General features: G+C 46.3%; 1 protein-coding gene across 1 annotated transcript; it reads right to left on the reverse strand.

The window, feature by feature from the left end:
* Positions 1-1,201: 1,201 nt before the first annotated feature.
* Positions 1,202-25,935, reverse strand: ELOVL1 (ELOVL fatty acid elongase 1). The gene is made up of 8 exons (XM_015406596.1): positions 25,837-25,935; positions 14,498-14,565; positions 5,448-5,638; positions 4,778-4,858; positions 4,485-4,541; positions 3,991-4,096; positions 2,255-2,391; positions 1,202-1,959 (listed from the first exon to the last, which is right to left on the reverse strand). The coding sequence occupies exons 2-8, from the start codon at positions 14,541-14,543 to the stop codon at positions 1,714-1,716; spliced, it is 864 nt and encodes a 287-aa protein (XP_015262082.1). The 5' UTR covers positions 14,544-14,565; positions 25,837-25,935; the 3' UTR covers positions 1,202-1,713.
* Positions 25,936-26,551: the final 616 nt, after the last annotated feature.

The following is a 26,551-nucleotide window of genomic DNA, read 5'->3' on the forward strand; positions in this document are numbered from 1 at the left end:
CTGGATTATAAATTGCATCCATTTCTACCTCACTGCTAAAGGTAGACTAAATAACTTTCAAATCACTTCAACAAAAGGTGTACCCTAGTATAAATCTGGAGATGTACACTGTAGAATTCTACAGTGCCCCAAATTACTACACAAAGCAGAATATACTGGGAGTCATATTCGACACAGGACACACCACTTCAGTTTTTCTCTGTTGGCAACACAAATTCAGAATTTGCTGTGTGTATTAATACTGTTAAAACAGGCCTGTGATCAAACTCTCATGTATTTTTTTGGTAGCCCCATTTATTATGCCTATATTAGCTATAGGCAAATAGCCCCCCAAAACAGGGCTTCCTCAGGCTTAGCAGGATATTGCCAGCCATTGGGGCTTGGGCAAGAACAAGAGCCAGAGCAAGACAGGAAGCAGCTGGCCTGAAAATGTTTCCATATAAAGATTGAAAAGAGTGCATGCTGCTTCCTGGAGTGTTGGGGAGGAAAGGCAGGAGCCCAGAAAAAGTGCAGCACACAACCTGAGAGTAAGGCTGCGGGCAAAGAGAGAAGACAGACACAATAGTGCCAAGAACATAATGGTCAAGGGCAAAAAAGAATACTGGAAAAGCCTCACTGCAAGCTACGTCCAGAGCATAATTACAGTGGTTCGGGGGTTTTTGATCCAAGCTTGCAGCTGCTCATACCCACTCCTTAAACCAAGGACAATACAAGTAACTGAGATCCTAAATTAATGCCATCTGCTCAACTGTGCCCTGTTGGGAAGGCTTACTCTGCTTCTCACCAAGGCATATGCCCTTGAAATCAAGAACAAGAACCACTGTTCTCTTTCTGTCCATTTATTTCTGTGAATACAAGTGAGCAGCTCAGATAGGAGGGAGGGACCTCCCTCTGATGAGTACTCCCCAAGGCTTACAACACAGGGAGTGTGCGTCAGACGGAACAGGGAGCCTCTGCTCCTCCGGAGCAGATCCACTTAAAACAACAAAAAAGGCACACAGCAACAGCATGCAAGCAGGACAACAGAGTCCTATTTCTTTTCCCTGGGCTTCAGTGCAGCAAAAACTGTGGTCATCAACCCATGGGGAGCATTATTGCTAAAGTCCAGGGATCAGAGCAACCAAAAGCTGGAAATGTTATATGCAGGGATGAACACTGAGGCCAGCCATGGCAGCAGGAATGAAACCCCTGGCCTGGAAAAAAACCCCTGGCCTGTAGCACCCCACCTGCATACAGAGCAGGAACAGATATCTCTGGAGAGTCAACCCCAGAGCAACAGGGCCTCTCACATTCAAGTATGAATGGCAGGGCACCAGTGTGGAAAAGAGGATGGAATGAATGGGGTTCAACACAAAAGCAGGGAGTGTAAAGGCACAAATTCCCACCTGGACACAAGGAATATCTAGAACTAAATGGAAAGATGTGCCCCAACTGGTAGTTACAGAAAGGGACAGGACTCTGCTTTGGTCCAGCTCTGGAGGCAGCCTAACCCAGGGCAGGCACAGGCACTTTGGACGCCATGGGCTGGATCCAGCACCAACAGCCTCTCTTCCTTGGGACAACGGAAGGCCAGGCAACAAGGGGTACGGGGCCGTTGGGAAGGTGGCTTGGAACTGCAAAAACAACAGTCTGTAGGCACTTGATCTGGCTAGCAGGCCCAGATATGGGGCCAGTTGGTCTGAGTCACATTGGTCCTACCCCCTTTAACTGGCTTTAGTTGGCTTTGGTTTTCCCATTAGCAATGACGCCATTCTCATGGAAGCCGTTGTGCTGAGACTGCTTCATGACTTTGGGTAGACGCTTGCCTTTGATGTACGAGTGGTACCAGAAGTTGGAGAAGAGGATGAAGAAGATGACGCCGTAAATCCAGATGGTGTGGATGAAGATTGGGAACTGGTAGTCACAGGTAGACATGAAGTAGTACTGGGAGATATGGATAGAGACGAGCACAAACTGCAGCTGGGAGCAGAATCAAACATAGAGTTACTGGAAGGGAAGCAGACAATTGCAGTCCCTCCTCCACCCACAGGAGATGATGAATAGGCCTAGGGGTAGTCAGTTCAAATGGGGGAGTGGGACAGTAAAAGAGAGGGAACAGCTAGGAATCTAGCACAAACAGCTAATGCCCAATTTTGGCTTTGGCCACTAAAACCCAAGGGAAAGGAGGAAACAGTATGGGAGATAAGTGGCTCAGTTGGTTTGCATCATAAAAAAATCAGGGATGGTGGTATGACTGGTATGGTATATTACTTACCAGCTGAATGGCAGTGATATGCTTCTTCCACCACAGGTACTTTTGGAAGGCAGGTCCTGCAGCTGACAGCCCATAGTATAAGTACATTACCACATGTACTACAGAGTTCACCATAGCATGGAATGAACCCATTCCTCCTGCAGGGGAAAAAAGACCCAGAACACAACCAAACCTAAGGTCAGGGCATATTTGGCAAGTGCAAAGAGGAATTCACCTGAGACATCATGGCCCGTCACAACGGATATCTGGTGTATGTTGGCACCACACTCCACAAGTGGAAGGCCTAGTGGATATGTGAAGTGAGAAAAGATTGTGTGCCTCCCGTTCAAAGCATGGGTTCAAACCTGCAAGGGTTTTAAAGTACACGGGCTATCTCCAAGGCTTTCCCTCCCAGCATGCATCAGGTCCTCACCAAGTAATCCAAGAGGCAAGGAGTTGTACAGGTACGTACTGTGAAGATTACTGGAAGACCTCTAGGCCTCAGTATATGACAGTGACATTATCAGGGATATAATGGCCCCGGTCACACGGCAAAGTCGCCGCGGGAGAGGCACGGGAGTCCCGCGGATTTTCCAGGAGCGATCTCACCTCAACATCTGGGAAGCGCAGTGCTCCCGTGGCGAACCCGTGGCTCCCCGCCAAAGATGCGGGGTAAAAAACTAGTACCTCTGAGGTTCCGGTGGCATCTGGCGCCCGCAAACAGGTCATTTTTTCCCCCAAGTCTCCATGGGATGCGCACAAGCACCCAATGGAGCATGCACACACTTCAGTTTTTAAAAGTTTTAAAAACCCACAACCCCATTTGCCGCGCCGCCCCGCTTCTTTGCCTGCCGTGTGATCGGCACCTCCCCCCTAACCACGGGACCTCGACGGGACCTCAACCGGAGGTCTGATTGTGCAGTCGCGCGTTAGTTTGCCCCGGGGCAAACAGCCACGCTCCCCCCCCCCGCGCATTTTCCAGGCCATGTGACCGGAGCCAAAGTGACACAGAGGTCTGTAACTTCCTTTTGGGAAAGTCTGCATAGGTTTTGCTCACACTCTAGGTTTGACCAATTGCCATAATTTAAAGTTGGAAAGTTTTTCCATCTACCAAATAAACTGGAAAGATTTTGGCCTTTCTCAGTATACAGTTCTGTTCTTTTTCAGCATCTAGAGCTACCACTCTGTATGCATGGTATGTATTATCTATTTATTAGGTTATTCGCTGTTACTGTGTTTTCTAATTCTGTAGTTTCATTCTGTGTTGCTTGCCATGTCTGGCACTTTCTTGTGCTATCTCTAATTTTTGAAATCCTACTATATTGTTTATTAAATCTCTCATGATATTTGAATGCATTGTTTTACACTAAGTAATCCACCTTGAATCTCAGTGAGAAAGATGGACTAATACAGTAAATAATGCACATGCAGAGCATTCCTGTTGCCCACTTGTGGTACATTGTAATACCACATACACTTGCTTCCAACAGGCTGGCTTATTGTTGAAAAGGGCTGTACTGGTCTTTCCCAAGAGAGAAAGTATGAGCAGGTGATTCCTACATATCACAGCACACATGGGACTATATCAGAAAGAAGAAACTAAAGGATGCATATCCATCAGAAGAAGACTGTGCAGAAGTTCTATATGAAAGCCCCAGCACTGGATTACTGATCATTGTTCCTCAGAAGTCAGGTCACAGCACAGCTAAACCACTTCAAAATCCTAACCTCTTTTTCTTCTTCCTACCCCATCTCACCTGGTCCAAAGCTAGCACCCCACCACCAGCTCCAGGGCAGCACTGAGTGGTGAAACACATGGAGAAAGGTCACTTGTTCGTTCTTCTTTCTTAGGATAAATATTACCTGTATTAAGAGTGCAGAGTAAAATATATTTCATTAAAAGCTCTGACCAGTTGTGTGGCAGCAAAGCCACCATTCACCTGGCTATTTTCACCCCAACAAATCAAAGCAGAAGAGACAGAGATCCCAAATGGTATCAGTCAAGTCATCACCAAGGAGCCTTTTAAAGGATTTTTTTTTAATACTGTTCAGCTCGGAACAATATCTCTGAGCTGTGGGCTTAGAGTAAGATGGATCAATCTCAGAAAGATAAGAGTTGACTGACTAGTCCTACTTTGCCATCCCCATTCTTCATTCTTAGCACCCGAGTGCTGATGAAACCTAAAAACATAGGACTAATACCAAAGCAGAGCTTCTAGATACCTGAGAAATAAGCATAAGAAATACTTACTGTATCTGTCAGTTCAATGAACTTAGAGAAGACAAAGATCCAGGCCACTCGGACCATCTACCAAAGGAGAGAGCAGAAGTCTGAGAGTCTAACCATTCTAACCCTTATTACACCAGCCTTTCCCCCCTCCCCTGTCCTTATTCCCTCCTCTGCCCACTTTCATTCCGCCACCCCTTTTATAAAAGCAAACTCCTGTATGTTTGTGGGTTATGTTTAAGCCACCACTGTTCACATCCAAAGAACAAGGCACAGGGTGCCATAGGGGAAGACAAAGTATTGGAAAGAAAACTTACTCGAAGGGCCTTGGGATCCTGAGAAGTGTCCACAGGGTCACACCTCCCGGTGTAACCCGTCAACCAGCCTGCCATAAGGAACTGCAAGAAGAAGCTGCCAATTAGAGTACACACTTCTCCCTCAACAGCTTCCCAATGATCCAGTCAGACACCACAAGCACCAGCTGCGGTTTCATAAATCCCACTCATCCTGCTGCCTTCCAGGCATGCTTAGGCACTACTATATGGACCACAATCAGAGAAAGAACTTTTTGAATTTTCAGCTGTGGCAAAATTTCCACACAAACCAATATTCATTCACATCTATCTTCCCAACTTAAGGATTTTAAGATTTTTAAATCATGTATTTTTGATCCGAGGGGTCCTCTTATGCAACCAATTGCTATAATGTTTAGCCTTCAACAGGGGTGCACAAAAAATCAGTTTCTTGGGGGTTTGGGCATACTCTAACACAAAAAAATCAGTATTTTGCAATATTCTCGAATCCTAGTACCAGTATGGTACTTGGAAAATATTCAGGAAAGCCAAATTTTTTCAGCTCCATTATATCCTATGGGGACCATTATAGTCAATGCCTCGAAGCCACTGAAGCCAACTATGGGAAGTTCCAAAAATAGTTATGATTACATCTCTTTGATGTTAACTGGATTCAGCATAGAGAAGAGCTTACCTCATAAACTATGTAGACAGACAGTGCTACCATGGAGAAGTTATAGACAATCATGAACGTCTTGAGGTTCAGAGGCTTCCGGTTGGCCATGATTCGTGGACCCAGTGACAATACGAAGTAGGCATAGCTCAGCAAGATACCCGTCATAAGCCAGGGTGTGCCCATCAGTGGATATGTGGCAATCCGAGGGTCTGCAGGAAAGCAAGCTGTTTAGAGGCATGCATAGTGACCCACCAAACGTTTTAAGTTCTGTTATTTGTTGCCCAATGTACTCAACCGAGGACAGTTTGCAAGTTTCTGGGGTGACACTACAACCTCAAGAACTTGCAATACTAGGAACATTACTAGGAGGAAGGTAAAAACTATCAAAAGACAGTATCAGATTTGCCACCCATTTGTAGTATGTATTTAGAAACTGTATGTAGAAACACCCACTACGCTCAGCCACAGCACCTTTGCTCATTGGAGCAGGGTCTTCTGCAGATGCCAGCCTGCAAAGGAACAAAATCAACAACTGTCCACACAGTGCCTCCTCCATTGTGGCCTCCACCTTATGGGATGGCCTGCCTGAGGAGGTCAGGAAGGCTTCCACTCTCTTGGCTTTCCACAAACAATGCAAAACTGAATAATTCACCTGGGCTTTCCTAAACAGGAAACTGTCAGTTAACACTGCCATATTGCTGGAATCTGTGGAGGGGGAAACCACCTTACTCTGCCTGCTACACACAGAGTTTTACTGTCTCGGTATTATCTACCGTCTTGACCTTGGGATGTTCCAGCTGCTGTCGGCTTTTGCTGGGAACCAACAGCTTTTGCTTTTTGGCTCGCTTGCTTTCCCTGCACGTGCAAACTTTGCTTATTAGCTTCAGCTTGTAAGGGGGGGGGGGGTGTTTGATCCTAGTATAATTCAGGTTGCCATACTGTTCCTGGTCATTCCTGACACAAGCAGTACACGTGTCATAGTCCTGGTGTACCAATAAACAGAATTCCTCTTATGAAGTACTATGTTGTGTGACCTGACTATCGAACCCTGACAGAATGTCAGGATGTGGCCGGGACTTGATCAACCCCTCACTAGTTACGGGACTGAGGGCCAAAGTCGTTAAACTCCCAGACCCTATCATCTTTACCCAAACGGATGGGTCGGCCATGAAAGACCCTTGCACGTACGAGACTGTGACATTGCGGATGGGGGTGGGAGGAGATTGGGAGCACCGGTCGTTTGTCATCACCCCGGCAGCTCGTTTCCCACTGGTGTTGGGCAGCCCGTGGCTACATGATCACGACCCATACATCCTGTGGGATGAGGGCAAGGTCCAATTTATCTCTCCCAAGTGTCAGGCTCACGCATGGGCTGCGGAGTGGGGATCCCCCACTCCCGATGAACCGGTGGGGGCATGCCTGGCAAGTGAGGAGTTGGCTGCCATTCCCTCAGAGTACCGGGACCTGGCCCGGGTTTTCGAAGAGGAAGAGGCTGACGAGTTACCACCTCACAGACATTCTGATTATGCTACTGATCTGCTGTCTGGGCACAAGCTGCCCAAAGGGAAGGAACTGCAAAAGTTCATTGACAAGAACCTAGCCAGGGGGTTCATTCGCCTTGCATCCTCCCCGTTTGCTGCCCCCGTGCTGTTCCAAAAGAAAAAAGATGGGAGGTTGAGGCTATGCACTGACTATAGGGGGTTGAATGTGGTTTCCATTACTAATGCTTACCCCCTACCCCTGACCAAGGATCTCCTGGCTGAGGCAGCTAAGGGAAAATCTTTTCCAAACTTGATCTCCAGGATGTGTACTTCCGAGTACAAATTAAGGAAAGGGACAAATATAAAATGGCATTTAACACCCTGTTGGGCCAGTTCGAGTACCGGGTGATGCCCTTCGGAGAAGGGGCTCCCGGGGTCTTCATGAACCTTATTAACGAGGTGTTGCACAAGCACCTATTCAAGGGGGTCCTTGTTTATCTAGACGATATCTTGCTGTATTCTCCCGACAAACCTTCCCACATGAAATTGGTGTGGGAAATGTTGCACACGTTACACAAGCAGAAATTGTTGCCAAGCTTTCAAAATTTGAGTTCCATTGTACCACGATCGATTTCCTGGGCTATCACATTTCCCCATGTGGGTTGGAAATGGACACTGCTAAGGTCCGGGACGTGTTGGGGTGGGAGCTGCCTCAGACTTGAAGGCAGCTCCAAGCGTTCTTAGGATTCGCCAATTTTTACAGATCTTTCTGCCCAGGTGAGCTTACCGCTCACAGATCTCCTGAAAACAAAAGGAAAGGGGCCTGAGAGTACCCAGCCTGGAGCTAAACTGGTGTGAACTGATGAATGCCAGGAGGCGTTTGACCGCTTAAAAGCCCTATTCACACCCGAACCTGTGTTGGTGCATCCTGACGCAAACAAAAAAATTATTGTACAAGTTGACGCATCGGATGCCGCCATGGGCAGCACCATTTTGCAGGAGGGGGGATGGGAAATTGCACCCTCTTCCTTATGTCTCCTGGAAGTTCAATGACACTGAACAGAACTGGTCAATATGGGACAAGGAAGTGCGGGCTATTAAATTAGCACTCTTGACTTGGCGGCACTGGTTGGAGGGGGCGTGGGTGCCATTTGAGGTTTGGACTAACCATAAAAACCTGGGAGTGATAAGAATGCCCCGCAACCTTAATGCTAAGCAACTAAGGTTGGGTGGATGTCTTCTCCAAATTCAATTTCACCCTCCACCACTTCCCGAGCAAAACTAACTCATTGGCAGATGCGATGTCCTGCCTCCTGCAGCACAACAGTCAACGTGAGGGCATGCTGGACTCTATGTTCACTCCCTCCCAGTTGGGGGGGGCGGTCCTGACTTGCAGCCAAGCGAAAGCCTCGCCACCAGGGGATGGGGACTCCTGGGAGTTGAAGTTCGCCTCCGCCCTCTTGGACACTGATCGGAAAGAACTGTAAAGGGAGGGGGAGTTGGAGGAACGGGCTAATGGCTGCTGGTACTGCAGTCACAAGCTGTTCATTCCGTCAGCCTTGCGGGGCAATGTCATGTTGACGGTGTATGGCAGCAAGCTGACGGGGCACCTGGGATTTGTGAAGTCTTTGCATCTGCTGCAATGCCAGTTCTGGTGACCTGGTATGAGAAAGGATCTCTCCCTGTTTGTCCAGTCTTGCCAGACATGCATCATGTGTAAACCACGTCCCGGAAAACCGCCTGGACTGTTGCAGCCACTGCCCATGCCCGGCAGGCCGTGGGAGGTGATATCCATGGACTTTATCACTGATTTACCCCCCAGCCGGGGGGGAAACGGTTATATGGGTGGTGGTCGATTTGTTTTCCAAGCAAGCCCATTTCATCCTGTTTAAGTCCCTGCCTACAGCCCGCCTCCTAGCCAAGGCGTTCCTTCAGCAGGTGTTCCGGCTGCATACATTGCCCCGCAAGATTATCTCCCACCAGGGGTCACAGTTCGTTTCTAAGTTTAGGAGGGAACTGATGCACCTGCTGGGGGTGGAACGGGGCCTGAGTAGCGCTTATCACCCCGAGACTGATGGCCAAACAGAACGGGTCAATCAAACCCTTGAACAATACCTACGGTGCTTCACAAACTTTCAACAGGACGACTGGGGGGGCTTCTTCCCTTCGCGGAATTTTGTTATATCAATGTGTGTCATTCCTCCATGGGAGTTTCTCCATTTATGGCTGCCTATGGTTATGAGGCTCTGCCTCTCACCTTCCTGACTGACACGGCCCTACCGGAGGGGGATGTGGGGGACTGGTGTAGGGGGTTGCAAGAAAACAATTGAAAAAAGAAAATAAAATAAATTGATTATGGAATGTTTTATTTTAACATGATGAATAAACTATTTTAAGACAAGGTGTTCAAATATTTTCCAAATCATTTCTAAAAAATATGTATGGTATCAGATTGATCTAATTTCTGTGCACTGAGGACAAGCAAGTCCTAGGTTACAAACTGAACTCTCCAATGCAAGAACAAGATGCATTTTTTCCTTTAGGAGGCATTGTTGTCACAAGAAAAGAAAAAGGTTTCAGTTTTGGTTTTGCATGTGGGTGGGTATTCTGTTTGTAATAATTGTTTAGATACACTATATTTTTAATATGCTAGTTGTGATAATTTCATGCCAAGTAAAAATGTCCATAGTCATATTTTATGTTCCTAAAGTAATAGAATGACGTTCAATCTAGAAAAGACAAAAGAAATGCTAATGTAGCATTTTTTTCAATTTTTCCAAAAATTATTTTCTAAAAAAAAGTGGGGGGGGGGGGGTTTCCGAGCTTCAAAATTTCCAGAAATTTTACATCTCTACTCCGACCCTGGGCATCTTGATTGAAGGGTTATTTATTTATGCTTTCAAGTTCTAGCCCTCCCTTCCCTGCACAGCAGGGCGGGTTACATCATATAGACAGTTAAAAACTTTACTCTGTTAAAAGCTTAACTTTACACTGTTAAAAATAAACAATTAATCAATATTGACGCATAATAAAAACCAATGCATTACAGATAGTAACAATCAGGAAGAGACAGGTGAGGGGAACGAAAACCACAGGGATGGAGGTTGGTGCTCCTCAAACCATTGCTATCTCCAACCATATGCCTGGTGGAACATCTATGTCTTACAGTCCCTGCAGAATTGTTTCAGGTCCCGTGGGGCCTGGGTCTCACTAGACAGAGAGTTCTACCAGGTTAGGGCCAGGGCCAAAAAGGCCCTGTCCCTCATTGAGGATAGCCAGATGGTTTTGGCACTGGAGGTCACCAGCCGGTTGTCATTGACTGAGTGTAATGCTCTTTGAGGAACATACCGGGAGAGGCGGTCCCACCGATACGCTTGTCCCAGACCATTTAGGGCTTTGAATGTCAACACCAGAACCTTAAACCTGATCCCTCTCACTTTACATGCCCTGTCTGATGTTAAAATAGGGCAGGCTCCTTAAGCTTGGGAAGTTACAAATCTCTACCTTGAAGCTTGCTCCCAGACAACCACATGGCCAATGGCTGCCTGCTTGCAGACCAGAGCTCAGAGTTCTCTTCAGTGGATGAAGACTTTTTAATTTCATCTGGCATTCCTTTAGGGATCCCTCCTTCTTGCCCTATGTTTTAATTGGTGTTTTTATGGTTTTGTATGTGTGCCTTAGCTTTGGTTTTAATGGTTTTTAAAGACTGGTTTATTTATTTTTGCTATTTATATCCCGCTCTACCCTGCAAGTGGGCTCAGGATGGGTTACACCATGCCATAAAACCATAACTAGATTTTTAATCTGTTAGCCCCCTTGTTGACCCTGATGAGGGCAGAAAGGTGGGGTATACATTTTGTAAATAAATAAGTAAAAACCAAGGTAAATGTCATAAAAGACAGCAAGCCTCAATGGGTATGGAATTTCAAAGGTGAAAAAGCTCTGTCTCTCTGGTTGCCGCTCACCTCACCATGGTAGGCATGGGCATAGAGTAGGGCTTGAGGTGAACTGGTCAATATAAGAGGAGGCAGACCTGTAAGCACCCAGACCCACAGCATTCAGGCTTTTAAAGGTAAAAACCAGCACTCTGAATTGTGCCAGGAAACAATCAGGCAGCTAGTGTAGATCTTTCAGGACAGGGGTGATATGCTCCCCCTATCCAGCCCCCAACAACAGCCTAGTCACTGCCTTTGGACCACTGAAGTTTTCAAACAGTTTTTAATTACAGCCCTACATAAAGTACATCACAGTAATTTAACTTGGATGTTATCAGAGCATGGATTGCTGTCAACACAGCATGCTTTCTGAGAAACAGACATAGCTGGCAAATCAACCAAAGCTGGTAAAAGATGCCACATGCTATAAAGGAGACCTGAACTTCCAGCCATATACCAAGATCCTGCAGCACCTCCAAACCGTGAACCTGTTCCTTCACAGGGAGTGAAACCTCCTGGTCAGACCAACTACTCAACCCTCAAGCAGCTTTTTCACTGACAGTCATTCTGTCTGGCTTATGCTTCAATTTATCTGCCCTCATCTAACCCATTACTTTCTCCAGGAATTTGTGCAGAATTTAGATGTGCCCTACTAAGGCGTAATGTGGTCCAGGGGGTCGCGAAGAGTCAGACTCGACTGTGCGACTGAACAACAACAGATGTTAGAGAGAAATACAGCTGGGTGTCATCCACATATTGGTAGCACCTTATTCCTAATCTTCAAATGGTTGATCTAGAACAGTGACTCACTCAGTGGCTTGGGAGCCATGTGTGGGTACTGTGGGCCTTCTGCCCCATATTCCAGGGAAGTCAGCAAGGCTACTGTCCTGTAGGGATTGTGGTAGGCAGGTAGTTCCCAGCTGGGAACAGCCACCACTGCAGCGACTGGATAACAGATAAATGGCAGGGTTCCCTGTGGTACCGGCTTCATGCCAGGGATGGAAGTGCCCATTCTCTCCAACAACCCCCATGCTTTTCCAGAGCCTCTGCATTCTCATGTTTTTATCTGGACAGCTGCTAGAAGGAGAGCAAGCTGGCTCCAGAAAAGAGAGAGTACAATGACTGTACCCTAGCAGCCACATGAGGAAAAATACACTGGCCATAGGGAGTGGTTTTATTCCCTTTTCCCCCTGACCAGCTCACTTTGTTCCAGGTGCCTTGGCAATATCATTCTTTCCTGTCACTTGCTCTGCACTTCATGCTGAAAACAGAATGAGAAGGCAGAGAAGAAAGCCATTCCCCTCACTCTAGATACACAAGGGTTCACTACAGTTCTACGGTAGGGGGATTTAACATTAATATAGCTCATTATTGCATTGTGTGTTTGGTGCACCTGGGGCATGCAGTAATCATGTGTAAGGGTGGGCACAGATCGAAAAAAATGGAGGTCCATGGAGGTTCATTGTTACTTGGGTTTAGGAACCAAGAACCTCCATGGACTTTTCCATTTAATGGACCAGGTCATGGTTTGTCAGGTTTGTGAAGGTAAGGGATTCAAAATGCCCTCCCTTCACTCAACTGAGGCATGCTTCCACGAGTAAAGGGAAGGCAAATTGCCTTCCCTTCACTCATGGAAGCATGCTGCTGCTGTGGCATGACTGGGGAAGGGGAGGTATTTAAACATGCCCCCCCTTCACTTTCCGAAGTTGCGCCACAGTAGCAGCATCCTTCCATGAGAGAAGGCAAGGCAATCCCCTCATTGCCTTGGCAATTCTTGGTGCCAGCGTGTCTGGCTCATGGACGGCACCCACCGACCACGCAAACCTCTGTGGGAAACATGGAGGTCTTTGGGTGGTTCGCGAGTGGCGCAATTGCACGGACCAAGCTCATGGATCACAAACCAGGCTCGTGATAAAATTTGGTCTGTGAGCCGGTCCATGTCCATCCTTAGTCATGTGGCTATTTGGTTGGTGGCAATACTGAATGTGGTCTAGATGAGTCATCTCTTCCAAGTGAGTACATGTGGTCTAGATGAGTCATCTCTTCCAAGTTCGCCTAAAGCCAAGTAGCCACCAACTGCTTAAGCACCCTGCACAAAAAACAAATGTTGGCCACAAGTGGTGGTTATTTAGGTAATTTAGGAACTACACCTGCCTTCAGAAAGGTTACTTCCTCCCTGACCCATGTGATTAACAAGGCAAGGCTAGATTATATCAACCATGGTAGGCAAGGGATGAGTCTAGTCTTGTCGGGCTGCACACTTCTAAGGAGTTCGTCAGATTCACCGACTTAATATCATCCATACAACTAGGACTGAACGGTGCTCCATCAGCATCCTGAGATTGACCTGAGCCAACCATTTAGGCTGCAGTGGATGTAAGCAATTTAATTCTCAAAATGCATTACAAAAGAGTCACAGTGAACATGTATATGTTCTGGATCGACATCCTCAGGGACTTGAGATAAAAGCCCCCTCACAACCCAAAAATGCTCTATCAGAACAGTGGCAAAGAAGTGAGCTTATTTCACTGTCACCACCACAGAGAAAGCATGACAATGTGCTCTCACCCATGTTGGTTGCATTCACTTGTGGAATTTTCTTCCACTTGTGCTCTAATCGTCTGCCAAACTGATTTCCACAGGAATCTCAGTAAACCAATGGCCATTCTGCAGCGGGGGGACTGCACTCCAGAGCAACAGCGCCCACTGCCCGAGTAATCACTTCATTCCACAGGTCAACCAGGACTTTGACAGGAGTGCCAATCTTGCTAACTGGAAAAATGTCATTTGGATGCACCAGCCTACTGAGTTGGGAGACATCCTCCAAATGTCTATGAGACTAAACCTCACCAGGTAACACAGTCAGACCATGACAAGGGCCAAGTAGAAAATTCCCACATTACTAAGTCACACACTTTGTCCCCAAAGAAAAACAAATCAAACATATGCCTTGATATATGCACAGTGACCAGAATATTCTTGACAGCCCCATGATTGTCATTATGGCCATGAAAACCTGAGCCACTCTTGTCAGGCAGACCTGGCATGAATGTTGAAGTCCCCAATGCTAAGAATGAGACTACCTCAGCTTAGGCAAAGAGACCATTAGGCAGTGGAACAGGCAGTACACTAACCATATTCCGATTCCATCCCAAGTCCTCAGCATCAGATGCTTTTCACTTGGTGTGTGTCAGAAAGACCTGATAAACCATGGCCTCTCCTCCCCACCTACCAAGCCTAGGCTGATGCTACAAGGAAGCTGGAGGGGGCTGCACAACGCTGGAAGAGAGCTTCTCCTCGTCTTCATCCCTCCATCCATATCTTTAATATATAGCCCACTGGTATAATCCACTATAAAATCTGGATAAAAGATGCTTTACTGTAAACCAACACATAGTGCTCAGCAGTGGTACTTTTAAAAGTTGTGGGTGATGAACAAACTTACAAGGGTCCACTTGGTTGAGAGAAGGACCAGAGGAAGGGATGGGCATAATGTGACAATTTCTTCCCCTCATCTTGCTTCAGTTCTGCTCAGATCATAATATCTCCCTCTGCCTACTAGTACCTCAGTATCAGCACTCCCTTGCCCCTGAAGTACATACTAAGCGAGGCTTCTATTATTCAGTCCCCTGGCTAAACAAGCAAAGCTCACCTGCTCCCTTCATGAAGTCTTGATACATCTTCACCAGTGAGTCCATGGCAGCAGTACCGGCAGCTGTTCTGTACAGGAAGAGACAGTGTGGGTCATTCGAACTGTGATAGGCATGCTACTAAATTCTGCAACCTTGCTTCAATTTGAACATCCACATTTTGGATTTGTTTCCTCCTTGTGTGAACCATGCCCCCATCTTTATTTCTGGATCGTTTTTCATTTCCTCACATTAATTTTTCACCCTTAAACATATGCATCCCTCTGTGTTAATTTATGTGTCAGTAAGTCAGCATTATACATTATTATTACATTTATAATGGATATTGTATATATAAATACTATTAAAAGGCATACCCCTCAGAAAACAACAGGCTCCAAGACATCTCCCAACTGCAAATTTACTGTTTCTACTACAGCTAGCTAAATAAGTGGGAAAGGATCACAATGAAATGCTGCCCTGCCAGGCAGCACAATCCCTAAAATACTGTGGGTCTTCTCCCATCTGAACCAACCCTACGCTACTCACAACAAAACAGATGTCTCCATCGTTTGCAAAAACATGTTCAGCTAGGAACAGGCACCAGTGTTTAAGCCTAGGAGACAAAGACCCACACTTCAAATGGTTGAGAAATGGGTTATCACTACCAGTGCATTCTGCATACATGCGCTCTTTCCAAAAAGGAATGCATCACTCTCAGCTTGGTGGAAGCTATTATGCAATAATGATTATTTACTTATTTTATTTAGGCATTTTTACCCCGCCCTCCCCACAAGTGGGCTCAGGGCAGCTTACAAGGGGCATAAGCCCATACATAAAACCAAATAAAACAATAAAATCATGAATAATAACATTAGTACCTGACCCAGCCCAGCCCTTCATTACTCACCATCAGCCCCCCCCAAAGGAAAACGGAAACACCCTTCTCATACCATTCACTCACCAGCCAGCACAGGACACCCCTCTTCCCAGCCTGGAGTGTGAGATTAGCAGCCCAGAAGTTGAAAGTACAAAGTAGGTGTCAATTCTAACACTGCAAATTCATTCCCCCACTTGTTCATATATTATACAGCTTCCAAAGTACAACCCTTTCCCTTTATTTACAGCTTCTGGCTCCACCTAGAAGAATATGTTCGGCCTCCATATCCCAAGACAGTTTTAGGATCTCTCCAAGGCCAGCACTGTAGCCTTCAGCAAGAGAAGGTTCTCCATATCAGGCTGGAAGCCACACAGCTGTTTCAGCATTTTATAAGTCAGGCAGACCTACATACATGCTCACATAAAGCCTCCTTCCCTAAATCTTGAGGTTAATTCAAAGCAAACAATGAAGATTAGTGGACCAGATGCCAAAGTACTCAAAGTACAGAACATCCAAAAAGATGAAAAAGCAGAACTCTTGCTAGGGTCAGGCATCAGCTCAACTGTGATATGGCATATGGACAGTTACCTACACCACACTGAGACTCCAAAGTGGAGAGCTGAGGTGGTGGGAAGTGCTGTCAGGCCACAGCTGACTTATAGCAACCCCATAGGGTTTTCCAAACAAGAGACCTACTAGGACGAAACCTAAGCATGAGATAGGCTAGATAAGGTTTCATAGAGTAATTCAGAAATCTGTTGCCTGAGTGAACTGGCTGGGCAGGAAGCAGTTTCCCAATGAAAGAGAAACCAGTTCTTACCTAGGTATATCATATGGGCATTCCATTTTTTTTTGGGGGGGGGGGTTGCCATGCAGTCACAGCTGACTTATGGCAACCCCGTAGGGTTTTCAAGACCAAAGGGACTCAGAGGTAGTTTGCCATTGCCTGCCTCCATGTCACAACCTTGGTATTCCTTGGTGGTCTCCCATCTAAATACTAGCCAGGGCTGACCCTGCTTGGCTTCCGAGATCTGACAAGATCAGGCTACTCTGGACCATCCAAGTCAGGACCATTCCAAGCTGCGAACTTATAACAAACCAGAGATTCCTATCCCTTAATGATCACATATAAGCTTGTCTATTCAAACGGTAAGCCCCAGGTCTGGTAGGACCTCAGCACAACACCTTGCACACAACAGATATAAAACCCAGACTTTTTTCTTGCCAGATCAGCACTGCTCAGAGACATGGGAATTGCTGTTCTTGCTCCATCATATATGGGCCTAAACCTGCTCAGCCTGTTTAGAAGCAGGGTAGAATTCTGCTTAGCACTCTCCCACACCCCCACACAGAGACTCAACCCCGCACTCTAGTCTGTGGGGCAATGGTACCTTACAATCACTCCAGCTAGGGAAACAATCCAATATTTCTTGAGTAAACCAGGAAATGGAAGAGGGAGACCAGCAATGATCCCACATGCCTGTTTCCATGCACGGAAGGACCATATGGTATTATCCAGGCTTTACGCACTCCTGGTTCCAAAACATATTAAAGCTATCAAGCAGGCTAGACTGGAACGGCAGCCTAGGTAAGAAACTTCCCCTGCCACATTCTGGCAAATTGTCAGAAGGGATGTGAAAACTGAACCCCAACCTTAGCCTGAGGGATAGAAATACTTCAATAGCAGTCTCTCCTTTTATTAAAATGAGGTTCCAACACACTTGCAGCATGTAAGGCGAGGACCTCTTCCAAACACCAGACTCCCTGTTGCCAATTCAGCACAGAAGCAACAAGACTTCTGCAGAGAAGTCCCCTCCCAGCTGTGCCAGGGTGTTTTTCAACTGGCGTTTTCACATACCAATATATCGATACATCATGTACAGATGTAAATTAAACAAAAAAGCCCCTCTCATGGTGTGCAGGTGAAATGGCCGGCCACTGTGAGGGGCCAGGGCATGGGAGAAAATGGCACTAATGTGGATGAGACTGGAAGATTGCAACCACCCTAGTTTTGCTGTGGTCTATCCAAAATGATTGTAATAAAGCAGATTTGAGTGGCCAGTTAGAAACATAACTGGAATCAATCCCATTCGTGCTTCTGCCTTTTATCCCTGAATTCCAGCTTCACTAACCTCAGCAAACAGAGTCCTTGCTTCACCATAAGAGATTTATCAGGCTTCCAGTGCTGTTGTATATCCAACCCACAGACGTTCCAAAATGAACAACACAAAGCCCCACACCCACATGAGTGGCTTGCATAGAAGTGTTGTGTGCCTGGTACTGCCGCCCACAAGGCAGCATGGAGGAATCTCTCAATAGCATATTGATGCACAGAGATGGGGGAGGGAATCGGAATGCTTCTAGGCCTAGGTTGCCAAGAGGGGCTACACAAGTCAGCCAGGCAGCCCTAGAATGATAAGCAACCCTCACAGACAGAGAGGTACCATTCCTATAATATTTCCCGTACATCCCAAGCACAATACTGGTCGGCACCATACACTGGACTTCTGCTGAACTAGTTCAAGCTATATGTTCTATTCTCAAGTACCCAGTGGGGGTGTTAAAGGTAAAGGTTTCCGTTGCTCGAAAGCTAGTCGAATCCAACTCTAGGGGGTGCTCATCTCCATTTCCAAGCCAAAGAGCCAGCATTGTCCAAAGACATTTCCATGGTCATGTGGCCAGCATGACTAAACGCCGAGGCACACGGAACGCTGTTACCTTCCCACCAAAGCGATACCTATTTATCTACTTGCAATTTCTTGCTTTCAAACTGCTAGGTTGGCAGGAGCTGGGGCCAGAGACGGGAGCTTCGTCACGCAACACTAGGGTCTGGAACTGCTGAGCTACAGACCTTCCGGTCTGCAGCTTCAGCATCTTAACCTCTGAGCTACTTCTCTTCAAATGCAATGCACTACTCTTAAACAATCCCCAGAATTTTCCCAGGGTAACAAATGAGCTGCAAGCTGTGGATAAAACAGAACTGCCCCGGAAATCCAGATGGGCTCCAAAAACGTTCCCCAACTGTGAACCAAGGCCTGGTAACTAGAAGAGGCAGCAGAACTTCCAAGCCTTGGGACAGCAAAGAGATTTGAGCATGAAGCAGTGCTTGTATGCCAATCCACAAAAGATGACTGCTGGAAGGTCACTTGGGAGGATCTACAGAATAGAATAGATGAAGACCAGTTCCTAGTTCCAGCTCCATGATTCCCTAGGATCTTTGATGTAACTATTGCTTAGTGAGCCTCAGCACCCTACTATGCACTCTAAGGGGATAGTGAGGCCTAAAGGGTGGGGAGGGTAACATCTAAAGAACTTATGCAGCCCATATAATGGCATCTGGACTGACATGCTAGGAATCAGGTCCATGTAACTTTAAGTAGGAAGACAATGCTGGTCCCCTGCATGAATCTGAAGAAAGCCATCTTCATTTCTGATGTAAGATGAGGGTTATGGTTGCCTAAAAGTAATAATAAAGATCTCCAGTCTAACACATGAAGTGTCAGGCAAATACAAAGGCCAGACTGCCAAAAGGATCTCAGGTCGCCACCCCCAATATACACAGTGTTTCACAAGGACAAAATCTAAAAATGTTTACAGATTAACAACTAACATTAACCCAACAAATCCCTAACTGATGTTTTGGGGGGAGGCATGTGCGACTGAACAACAAATGTATTACCTCTACTTGTGGTGGCTGAAAGGGAGCTGGCATTTGTATAGGAGGTTAAGAGCTTGGTGGTGCTCAAGAACCCAGCCATGCTGCTTGAAAAGCAAGCTGCTGTGGTGGCCAACAGTGCCATCAGGTGCATTTGGTTCATCAAACCTCTCTTTTCTCAGACTCAGCGACCTAGACACAATAATCCATACCTTTGTAACCTCACAGCTGGATTACTCCAAGGGTAGCCCAATGCTGAGTGCATTAAAGACCACTCAGAAACTGCATCAGGTTCAGAATCCGGCAGCCTAATTATTGTCAGGGACCAACTGACAAGAACACATCATACCTATTTTAAAACAGCCACATTGGGTGCCAGTTTGTCTTTGAGGCTCTAGCCATGACCTTTAAAGCCTTTCGTGGCTTAGAACCCGCATGTCTAAAGGACTCTCTCCCTCCCCTTAAGCCCCCATGTGCTAACTATGGCTGCCACCTACTATCTGTTCCTCCACTTAAGGTAGCCCACCTGGCATCTATGAGACCATATACTTTTTCTATAGCAGTTCCCACTCTGTGGAACGGGCTCCCTGAGGAGGAAGGGGATATAATCTAGGAAAATTTTTAGGAAGCACTGAGAAGTCATTTTATTTGCTAGGGCTTTTAAATGGGGGTGTAGGCTGCAGGCATTTGGCGCGGGAGTAATTATTTGGTCTTTTATTGTACCTTCTATCTTTTTCCCTGGAGATCTAGGCCATTTATAATTTCAGAGGTCACAACCAATGTTCCCTCTAAGCTGTGGTGTCTTGTGAGCAAAAATTCAACTTTGTGAGCTACGGGCCTTAATTTATTTTTATATTATTATTTATATTTTATTTGTTCGGCTTGATATACCGCCCTAACCCCCATGGGGGTCTCTGGGCGGTTTACATTGAGGGTGCTAGTCACAATTTATGTCCTAACTTTTGGCCACATTATTTAGAGGGGGGTGGGATATCCTACCGGCACCCTAGTGGAGGCTGGTATTCTTCGGCTTGGCTTCATTCCCGGCTATGCAGTGGCTATTGTTTTTGCTGGCGCTTGATCTGGCACGGAGATTGACGTCCTCCCCGGCCCCGGCTTGTGTCCTTCAGGCTCCGCCTGCGCTTAGGGATGACGTCATCGCGCGCCTTTTCTTGCCGTACAACAGCCGCTCAATGTTTTTCCGCCTGCTGGCCACCAGGGATTTCTCCTCCGATCTGCCGCTGCTCACTGCCGCTTGCCGTCACACCACGTCGCCTCTGCTGCTGGTACTCCGCCATTCTGCCATTCCGCCGCTGCCGCCGCCGTCCACACACCCCATTGGGGAGGGTGCCCCCCCACCCTTCTAAGGGTGGGTACCCATTTATCTACTTGCATTACGTCTGCTTTCGAACCACTGGGTGGGCGAGCGAGCGATTTGGGGACTGCATAAATCAGTTTGCTCGGGAGCCGTCCTTCCTGAGCTAAGACAAAAATCTGTGAGCTGGAGGCCAAAAAACTGTGAGCTAGCTCACACTAACTCAGCTTAGAGGGAACACTAGTCACAACCAGCATCTTGAATTGTGCCTCAAAAAAAAAAAAAAAAAAAAAAAGCCCGTACAGTTGCTGGAGTACATGTATAATATGCTGCTTACTCTAGACTAGATGAACCTGGAGGTCCCTTCCAACTCTATGATTCTATGATAAAGAAGGTGGGAAACAGCATTTTGGACTAATTGAATTGTACCTGGAAACTACATAGGTAGTACCATGATGAGCACATTACAACAGTCAATTTTTGAATAATCAAACCAGCATTCCCATTGCTCCTAGGCCACATAACACAGTGATGCCCCCAAGACAATCACCATTCAGCACCACAGGCTAATTCATAGAGATAAATTTTATGTCTCTCCCTCACCACTTTCAGGCATGGTCTCCCCCATCCCACAACAGAGATACTATAATGTATAAGGTAATATTCATAGGCTTTTCAAAGTAGGTAACCCCATTTTCCCAGCCTACTGAAGAGTTGTATGTATGTATTATTATTTAAAGGTAAGGCAGCTAAGTAGAAATACAGGCACAAACACAGCTGCCTTGCTTTTACTGTGTGAGACTGCTGGATGGCAGCCTTTACTCAACAACCTACTCTGGTATGGCTCCCATTTGTGGCTACAGCCTCATTCCACCTTACAACCACAGCTCCTAGAGACTGCCAACAGCAAGTAACATTCCTAAATAATAACCTAAGCCTGTTTTACACAGGGATCCTGCTTCCCCCAAGACAAGAACACACCACAGAACTGCCGCTGAGCCTACAGAGTGGTATAGACAGAGTACAGACCTCATACAGAGTGGACAAACAATGGCTGTTACCTAGTGAGCTGTTCAGTGAGGATCTGCTAGTGCAGAGTTAGCAGATTTATGTGATGTAGAATCAAACAACTGATACAGTTCCAGGGCAAGGAGAGCAGGCCTCCCATGGCCTAAGGAGAACAGCCTCTAATGGCATGCTCTGATCACATGGGATGCACGCTCCCAGTAATCAGACCTATAAACCACTTGTTAGCGCGCGGGGGGGGGGGGGGGGGAGATACAAAGTCCCTAGAAAAATGTAATGCATTCCCTGAGAGACCTAACATTTTTCAGCCCCGCTTCCGAGTTTGCCAGACCACATTCAACTAGATACCAACACAAGTTCTAGAAAGTCTGATCATGGACAGCAGTCTCTTATTATATGAGACTAGCATGGCACAAAAGTACTCCAAATCCACAGCTCAAGGCATAACCCCCACATAAACACACACATACACACTTTTCCATTTAAAATATCAGCACCTCTAACAAATGTCACAGGTACCACTTAAAACACTTCTGAACCTCTCACCCATTGTTTGTACAAAAGAAATGTAATTTTAAGTGTGCTTGTATCAATTTTTAAAAAAAATCAATTGATGTAGGGAGGTAAATGAAATTTTCTGCATTTTTATGCCACTTGTTAACAAGTGTGTTCTATCTAAACCACAGTTTTAGTCCTCCTCTCCCATGTTTTTGGCAGAGTTATACACATTTGTGATTTTCCATATTCTACCCTCTTCCCCATGCATGAGAAAAAGCTGTGCCAATTCCACTGATCCTCAGAAAACTCCACATGTCCACTCCATCTTTAATACAGTTGCTACTACTCTTAGCAGATGGGGAAGCTTATTTTAATTTTTCTTTCAGAACAACATGTGTGCCCAAAAGCAATGATGCACACTACTGCAAAAGCAAAGGCAAATGGTCAAGGCATCAACAAAACCAACATGGCTTTCCCCTTTTCAGCTTCACAGGGAAGATGATGGTAAAAGAAGAATACCTACAGGACTGCATCCAAATTTAGTCACAGGACAGCATGGGTCACTTTCCAAGTTAAGCAGGTGGGCTATTGTGTCATCTTGCATGTTAGACAATGCACATTACTACTATTCACATGTTATGCTTTTCTTGCTTTAGCTGAAGGAGAAAGCTCTCAAGTGATAACCAAAGCAATTTAAAATGCATATGCAATTTTGGGCTTCCTCTGCTCTGGGCTCAGAGCTTCCCTCACAGAATCCCAGATGTTTCTCTGATCTGGATGAAATGTTGGTCCACCACAGCTAAGTCCCAGGAGCAGCAGCCTCTCTAACAAATACACTCTGGATTGGAGCTGTATGTGCGAGGTATGTAACACAAAAAGTAGGCAAAAAGCAAAAGTTTAAGCCAAGTCTGTAAAAAGCTGCCAGGGACAAGCAGAACACCTATCCTTGTGCATGATCCCTGTCTTTCTCACAAATTTAAGACTATCTCTAAAGACAACACCAAACCAACCTAGCTGTGGATAGCAGCAGCTGCCATAGTGCTCCACTGTGATCTAGAACAGGTGGGAAGGAAGATCACAATATGTCAGAGACTACATATCCTTTGTTTAGAGCATCATTTGAATTTAGACAGCAGGCCATAATTAAGTGGCAAAACTTGTATTACCGTAACTTCATATTTAAAATTATGGCATACAGCTGGGCTGTAAATTTGGCAGGATGGTCATATTATGAACTTTCTTGGTACAATGTGGGGGGAAAAGAGTTAAAACAATTACTGGATTGCAACAGCTTGTGACCTGTGGTATCTGTTTAATGGCTCTCACCTTACAAAATTTGTATTCCACAAAAAGAGACCATGACAGAACTTTGGAAGAAAATGATATTGCGTTTCTGCAATCCCAGTTTAGCTTGCTTGAGTTAATAATCCCTGACCCTTTAATAAATCCATAACCAAACCAGCAGCAACTATCTCCTCCAGAGAATGTGCAGAGCCTCCAGCATAATCAAGAGTTTACAATAGCAGTGCAATGATAAAAAATATCAAATTAGTACACACATTTTGAAGAGTCATCTTATTCTTGTCAAGTGTGTATTATCATACCAAACTTCAAGGAGGCCACATGTAATTGCTCTCCACCTACATTATTCTTGTTCTACTGGGTACATCACTTGGGGGGGGAGAAGAGTAGAAATGCACAGCTTTTGTGTGTGATATCTACACATCAGGCAAGGTAGCAGCAGCTACAAACTACAAAGTGGGAATTTCATCATGCTTTGGGTCAAACCTCCTACATTGTCTCTTCCCAAGTTTGAAATAGGCAGCTTAAAATGATAACCGCAAAGACTCCTAGAAATGTGGTTCTGGCATTTAAGATCTTAAATACTTTTCCAGTCCAGATTTCACCTATAGATCATTGTCTCAAGATGGCATCTAAAGGCACTGTGGCTATGAGCTCTCACATTTCCCATGAAGCAACTTGTTTGTTGTTGTGTATGTGTGTTTTGCTGTCAGGTCACAGTTGACTTATGGCAACCCTTTAGAGACATTGAGAGGTGGCTTGCCATTGCCTGTCTCTGTGTAATGACCCTGGTGTTCCTTGGAGGTCTCCCACCCAAATAATAGCCAGGGCCGACTCTACTTAGCTTCTGAGATCTGACAAGATCAGACTAGCCTGGGCAATCCAGGTCAGGGCCAACTAATTAAAAGTAGAGGGTAACAGAGTCCATTTATTAAAACTCCCCAAGCACAAAGTACTAGAATGTCAGAGCCACCGTTCATCAATTATAATCTGACTGCACCAAATCCTTTGGAACAGAGAAAGGAAGATGGGTGTCTTTTTGCCTCAACTGTGTCTTTTGCCTAGTGCAGAACAGAAAGAGTCTCCACACAAGCATGGACAGCTTCAAGAGGGAATTGGATAAACATATGGAGCAGAGGTCCATCAGTGGCTATTAGCCACATAGTATAGATAAAAACTCCCGGTCTGGGGCAAGTGATGCGTTCTATTCTTGGTGCGGGGGGGGGGCAACCGTGGGAGGGCTTCTAGTGTCCTGGCCCCACTAGTGGACCTCCTGGTGGCACTTGGTATTTTTAGCCACTGTGTGACAGAGTGTTGGATGGGCCATTGGCCTCTTATAAGAGAAGCACTGGCTTCTCTTATGTTCTTATCCAGCCCCTTTTCTCTTTCTGATGTATATGGATCTGACCATGCATGTATGCAAGTATGTATGTGTGTGTGCAAGAGAAAGACAGACTCCCAGAGTAGAGGCCATTCAGCAGGTTAATCCTTCTGGGTGAGAACTATGTACTGCTACCTCAACTTTCTCCAATTTATACAGTCAGTCATTTAAAATACTTCATGCAGCAAGATCACCACTGAGGGGATGGTTTTCAGGTCTGACTGGGTTCCCCTCCAAAATATACAGAGCAGGATAAGGAAAGCCAAGCAACCCAGCTGTGCCTTATAAACTGATGCTCACACAGGTCATGCTTTAGTAGGCCCATCCCATAATAATTTTGAAATGCTACCACATCAGCCTGTTCCCCCAATAGCCCTCCCACATAAAACTAGGCCCATCATCCACTTACAACAACATACTAGGAAAGGGTAGTTCACAGGACTGAAGTAAATGGGTGTGGGAAGAGAAAAGCGGGATGCCCGCAGCCACTATTAACTGAGCAGAACTTCAGCACAGGCCAAAACAAGTACCCCTCTCTCTTTTCTCTGGTAGATCTGTTCTTTCAGCAGCTACATGTCTGGGGGAAAGTCTCTCAACAGTTTTACGAAGGGGAGCATTAAGGGCTTTTCCCTATTACTTCGGTTTTTTGCTACGAGTCCCACCTGTTGAACGTCAGCTATTTATCCGGTAAAAGCACAAAATCCAGGAAAGTGGTAACTTCAGGATCGATTCCCACTCTCCCTGCCAGGCTACCTTTAGGAGACAGTTTTATTCTCAAGAGAGGTCGGCTCGCACAGGAAGCCGCTCTTAGCACTACGATGTGGCGGCCTTGCAGTCAGCTTCTTGTTTTTCTCAGGGCGGACTAGCCGCGATCGCTGTTTTCCCTCCTCCTGCTTCTCCAACCTTACATCGCCCTTGCTAAAGCACACCGGCAAATGCTCCTCAGACCGCGCCTAACAGCATTCCCGCCGGCGACGTAAAGAACCCTCCCTGGCCTATTCCGGACTCTGGCCACGGAAGCCTCTTGCCACCGAGGCCCCTGAGCTGTTCTGTCAAGTGGGGCGAGCCCCGCGCGGCCGGTGTCAGGCACCGAGGGCAGGAAACTTTGGCCAAAGCGGGGGGGGGGGGAGAGCGGGAGGGGTGCGACTCGAGAAAAATATGCCGGGCCCAAGTAGGGCGTGGCTGGCTAGCGGGGCGGGAGAAACCTCAGGAAACCGGAAAGCTCTCGGTTGCAACTTCGCAAAGTTCGGGCCCCCTCAAATGCCGTCGCAACTATCTTCTGAAACTACAAGCGCCTGAACTTACCCGCCTAACGAAGAGAAAAACCAGCGCGTCCCTGAGAGCTGCTCGGATACTTCCTCCTCTGCGGACCCGCTTTACGGTCACCCCAGAGTTAAAGGGGACCGCCCCGAGAGCTCAGCTGCCAGTGATTGGCCGCGTCGCGGTGAGTCTGTGAAACCTCACTGGGGAGGAGTCAGGCCAGTCATTCTCTCAGATGAGAGGCACAAGGCGCACGGGGGGGGGGAGGAGGAGGAGAGCCCCCCCCATGTAGGGCTGGGCCAGCTAGTGCTGTCCCCGCTAGAGAAGGAGCCTGCAGCTAAGCTAAAGCCGTTGTGCAAGAAGATCAGAAGGAGGCATTGTTGCGATGACAACCCGAGTGGCAGTCTTGCAAGATTCTGGGATTCATTATATATTTTCTTGGAAGTTTCCTGATTTTACTGGGGCTTATTCCCAAGTGACTGACTACAGGTATTCCCACCCCCCACCTCGTCCAAGTCCTTTTTTCGAGTCTTCTATACTGCTCAGATTCCACAGAATTCAGGCGGTTATTGAACTATTCACACTGAATTTTCCCAGACGTGTTCTATGCATGCACAACCTTGAACTTTCCTTAGCGAGGTATCATGTTTTAAATTACTTTGTATTGCAACTAAGTGCTTTTCAATAAGTTAATTGATTCCTTCATTTTCTAAAAAGTAATGTTTATCATATTATACTATTAATAATTTCTCAAGAAGAC

The sequence above is a fragment of the Gekko japonicus genome, unplaced genomic scaffold, assembly GCF_001447785.1.
Source record: "Gekko japonicus isolate JY-2015 unplaced genomic scaffold, Gekko_japonicus_V1.1 scaffold115, whole genome shotgun sequence".
NCBI classification, from domain to species: Eukaryota; Metazoa; Chordata; class Lepidosauria; order Squamata; family Gekkonidae; genus Gekko; species Gekko japonicus.

Bases quoted from the DNA above. Each gene is read 5' to 3' on its own strand.
- ELOVL1 (XM_015406596.1), bottom strand. From the start codon at position 14,543: ATGGACTCACTGGTGAAGATGTATCAAGACTTCATGAAGGGAGCAG. The intron at 4,859-5,447 runs GTAAGCTCTTCT...TTCTTCTTGCAG, and splicing joins CTGTCTACATAGTTTATGAG to TTCCTTATGGCAGGCTGGTT. The intron at 1,960-2,254 runs GTAAGTAATATA...TTCTGCTCCCAG, and splicing joins ATATCACTGCCATTCAGCTG to CTGCAGTTTGTGCTCGTCTC.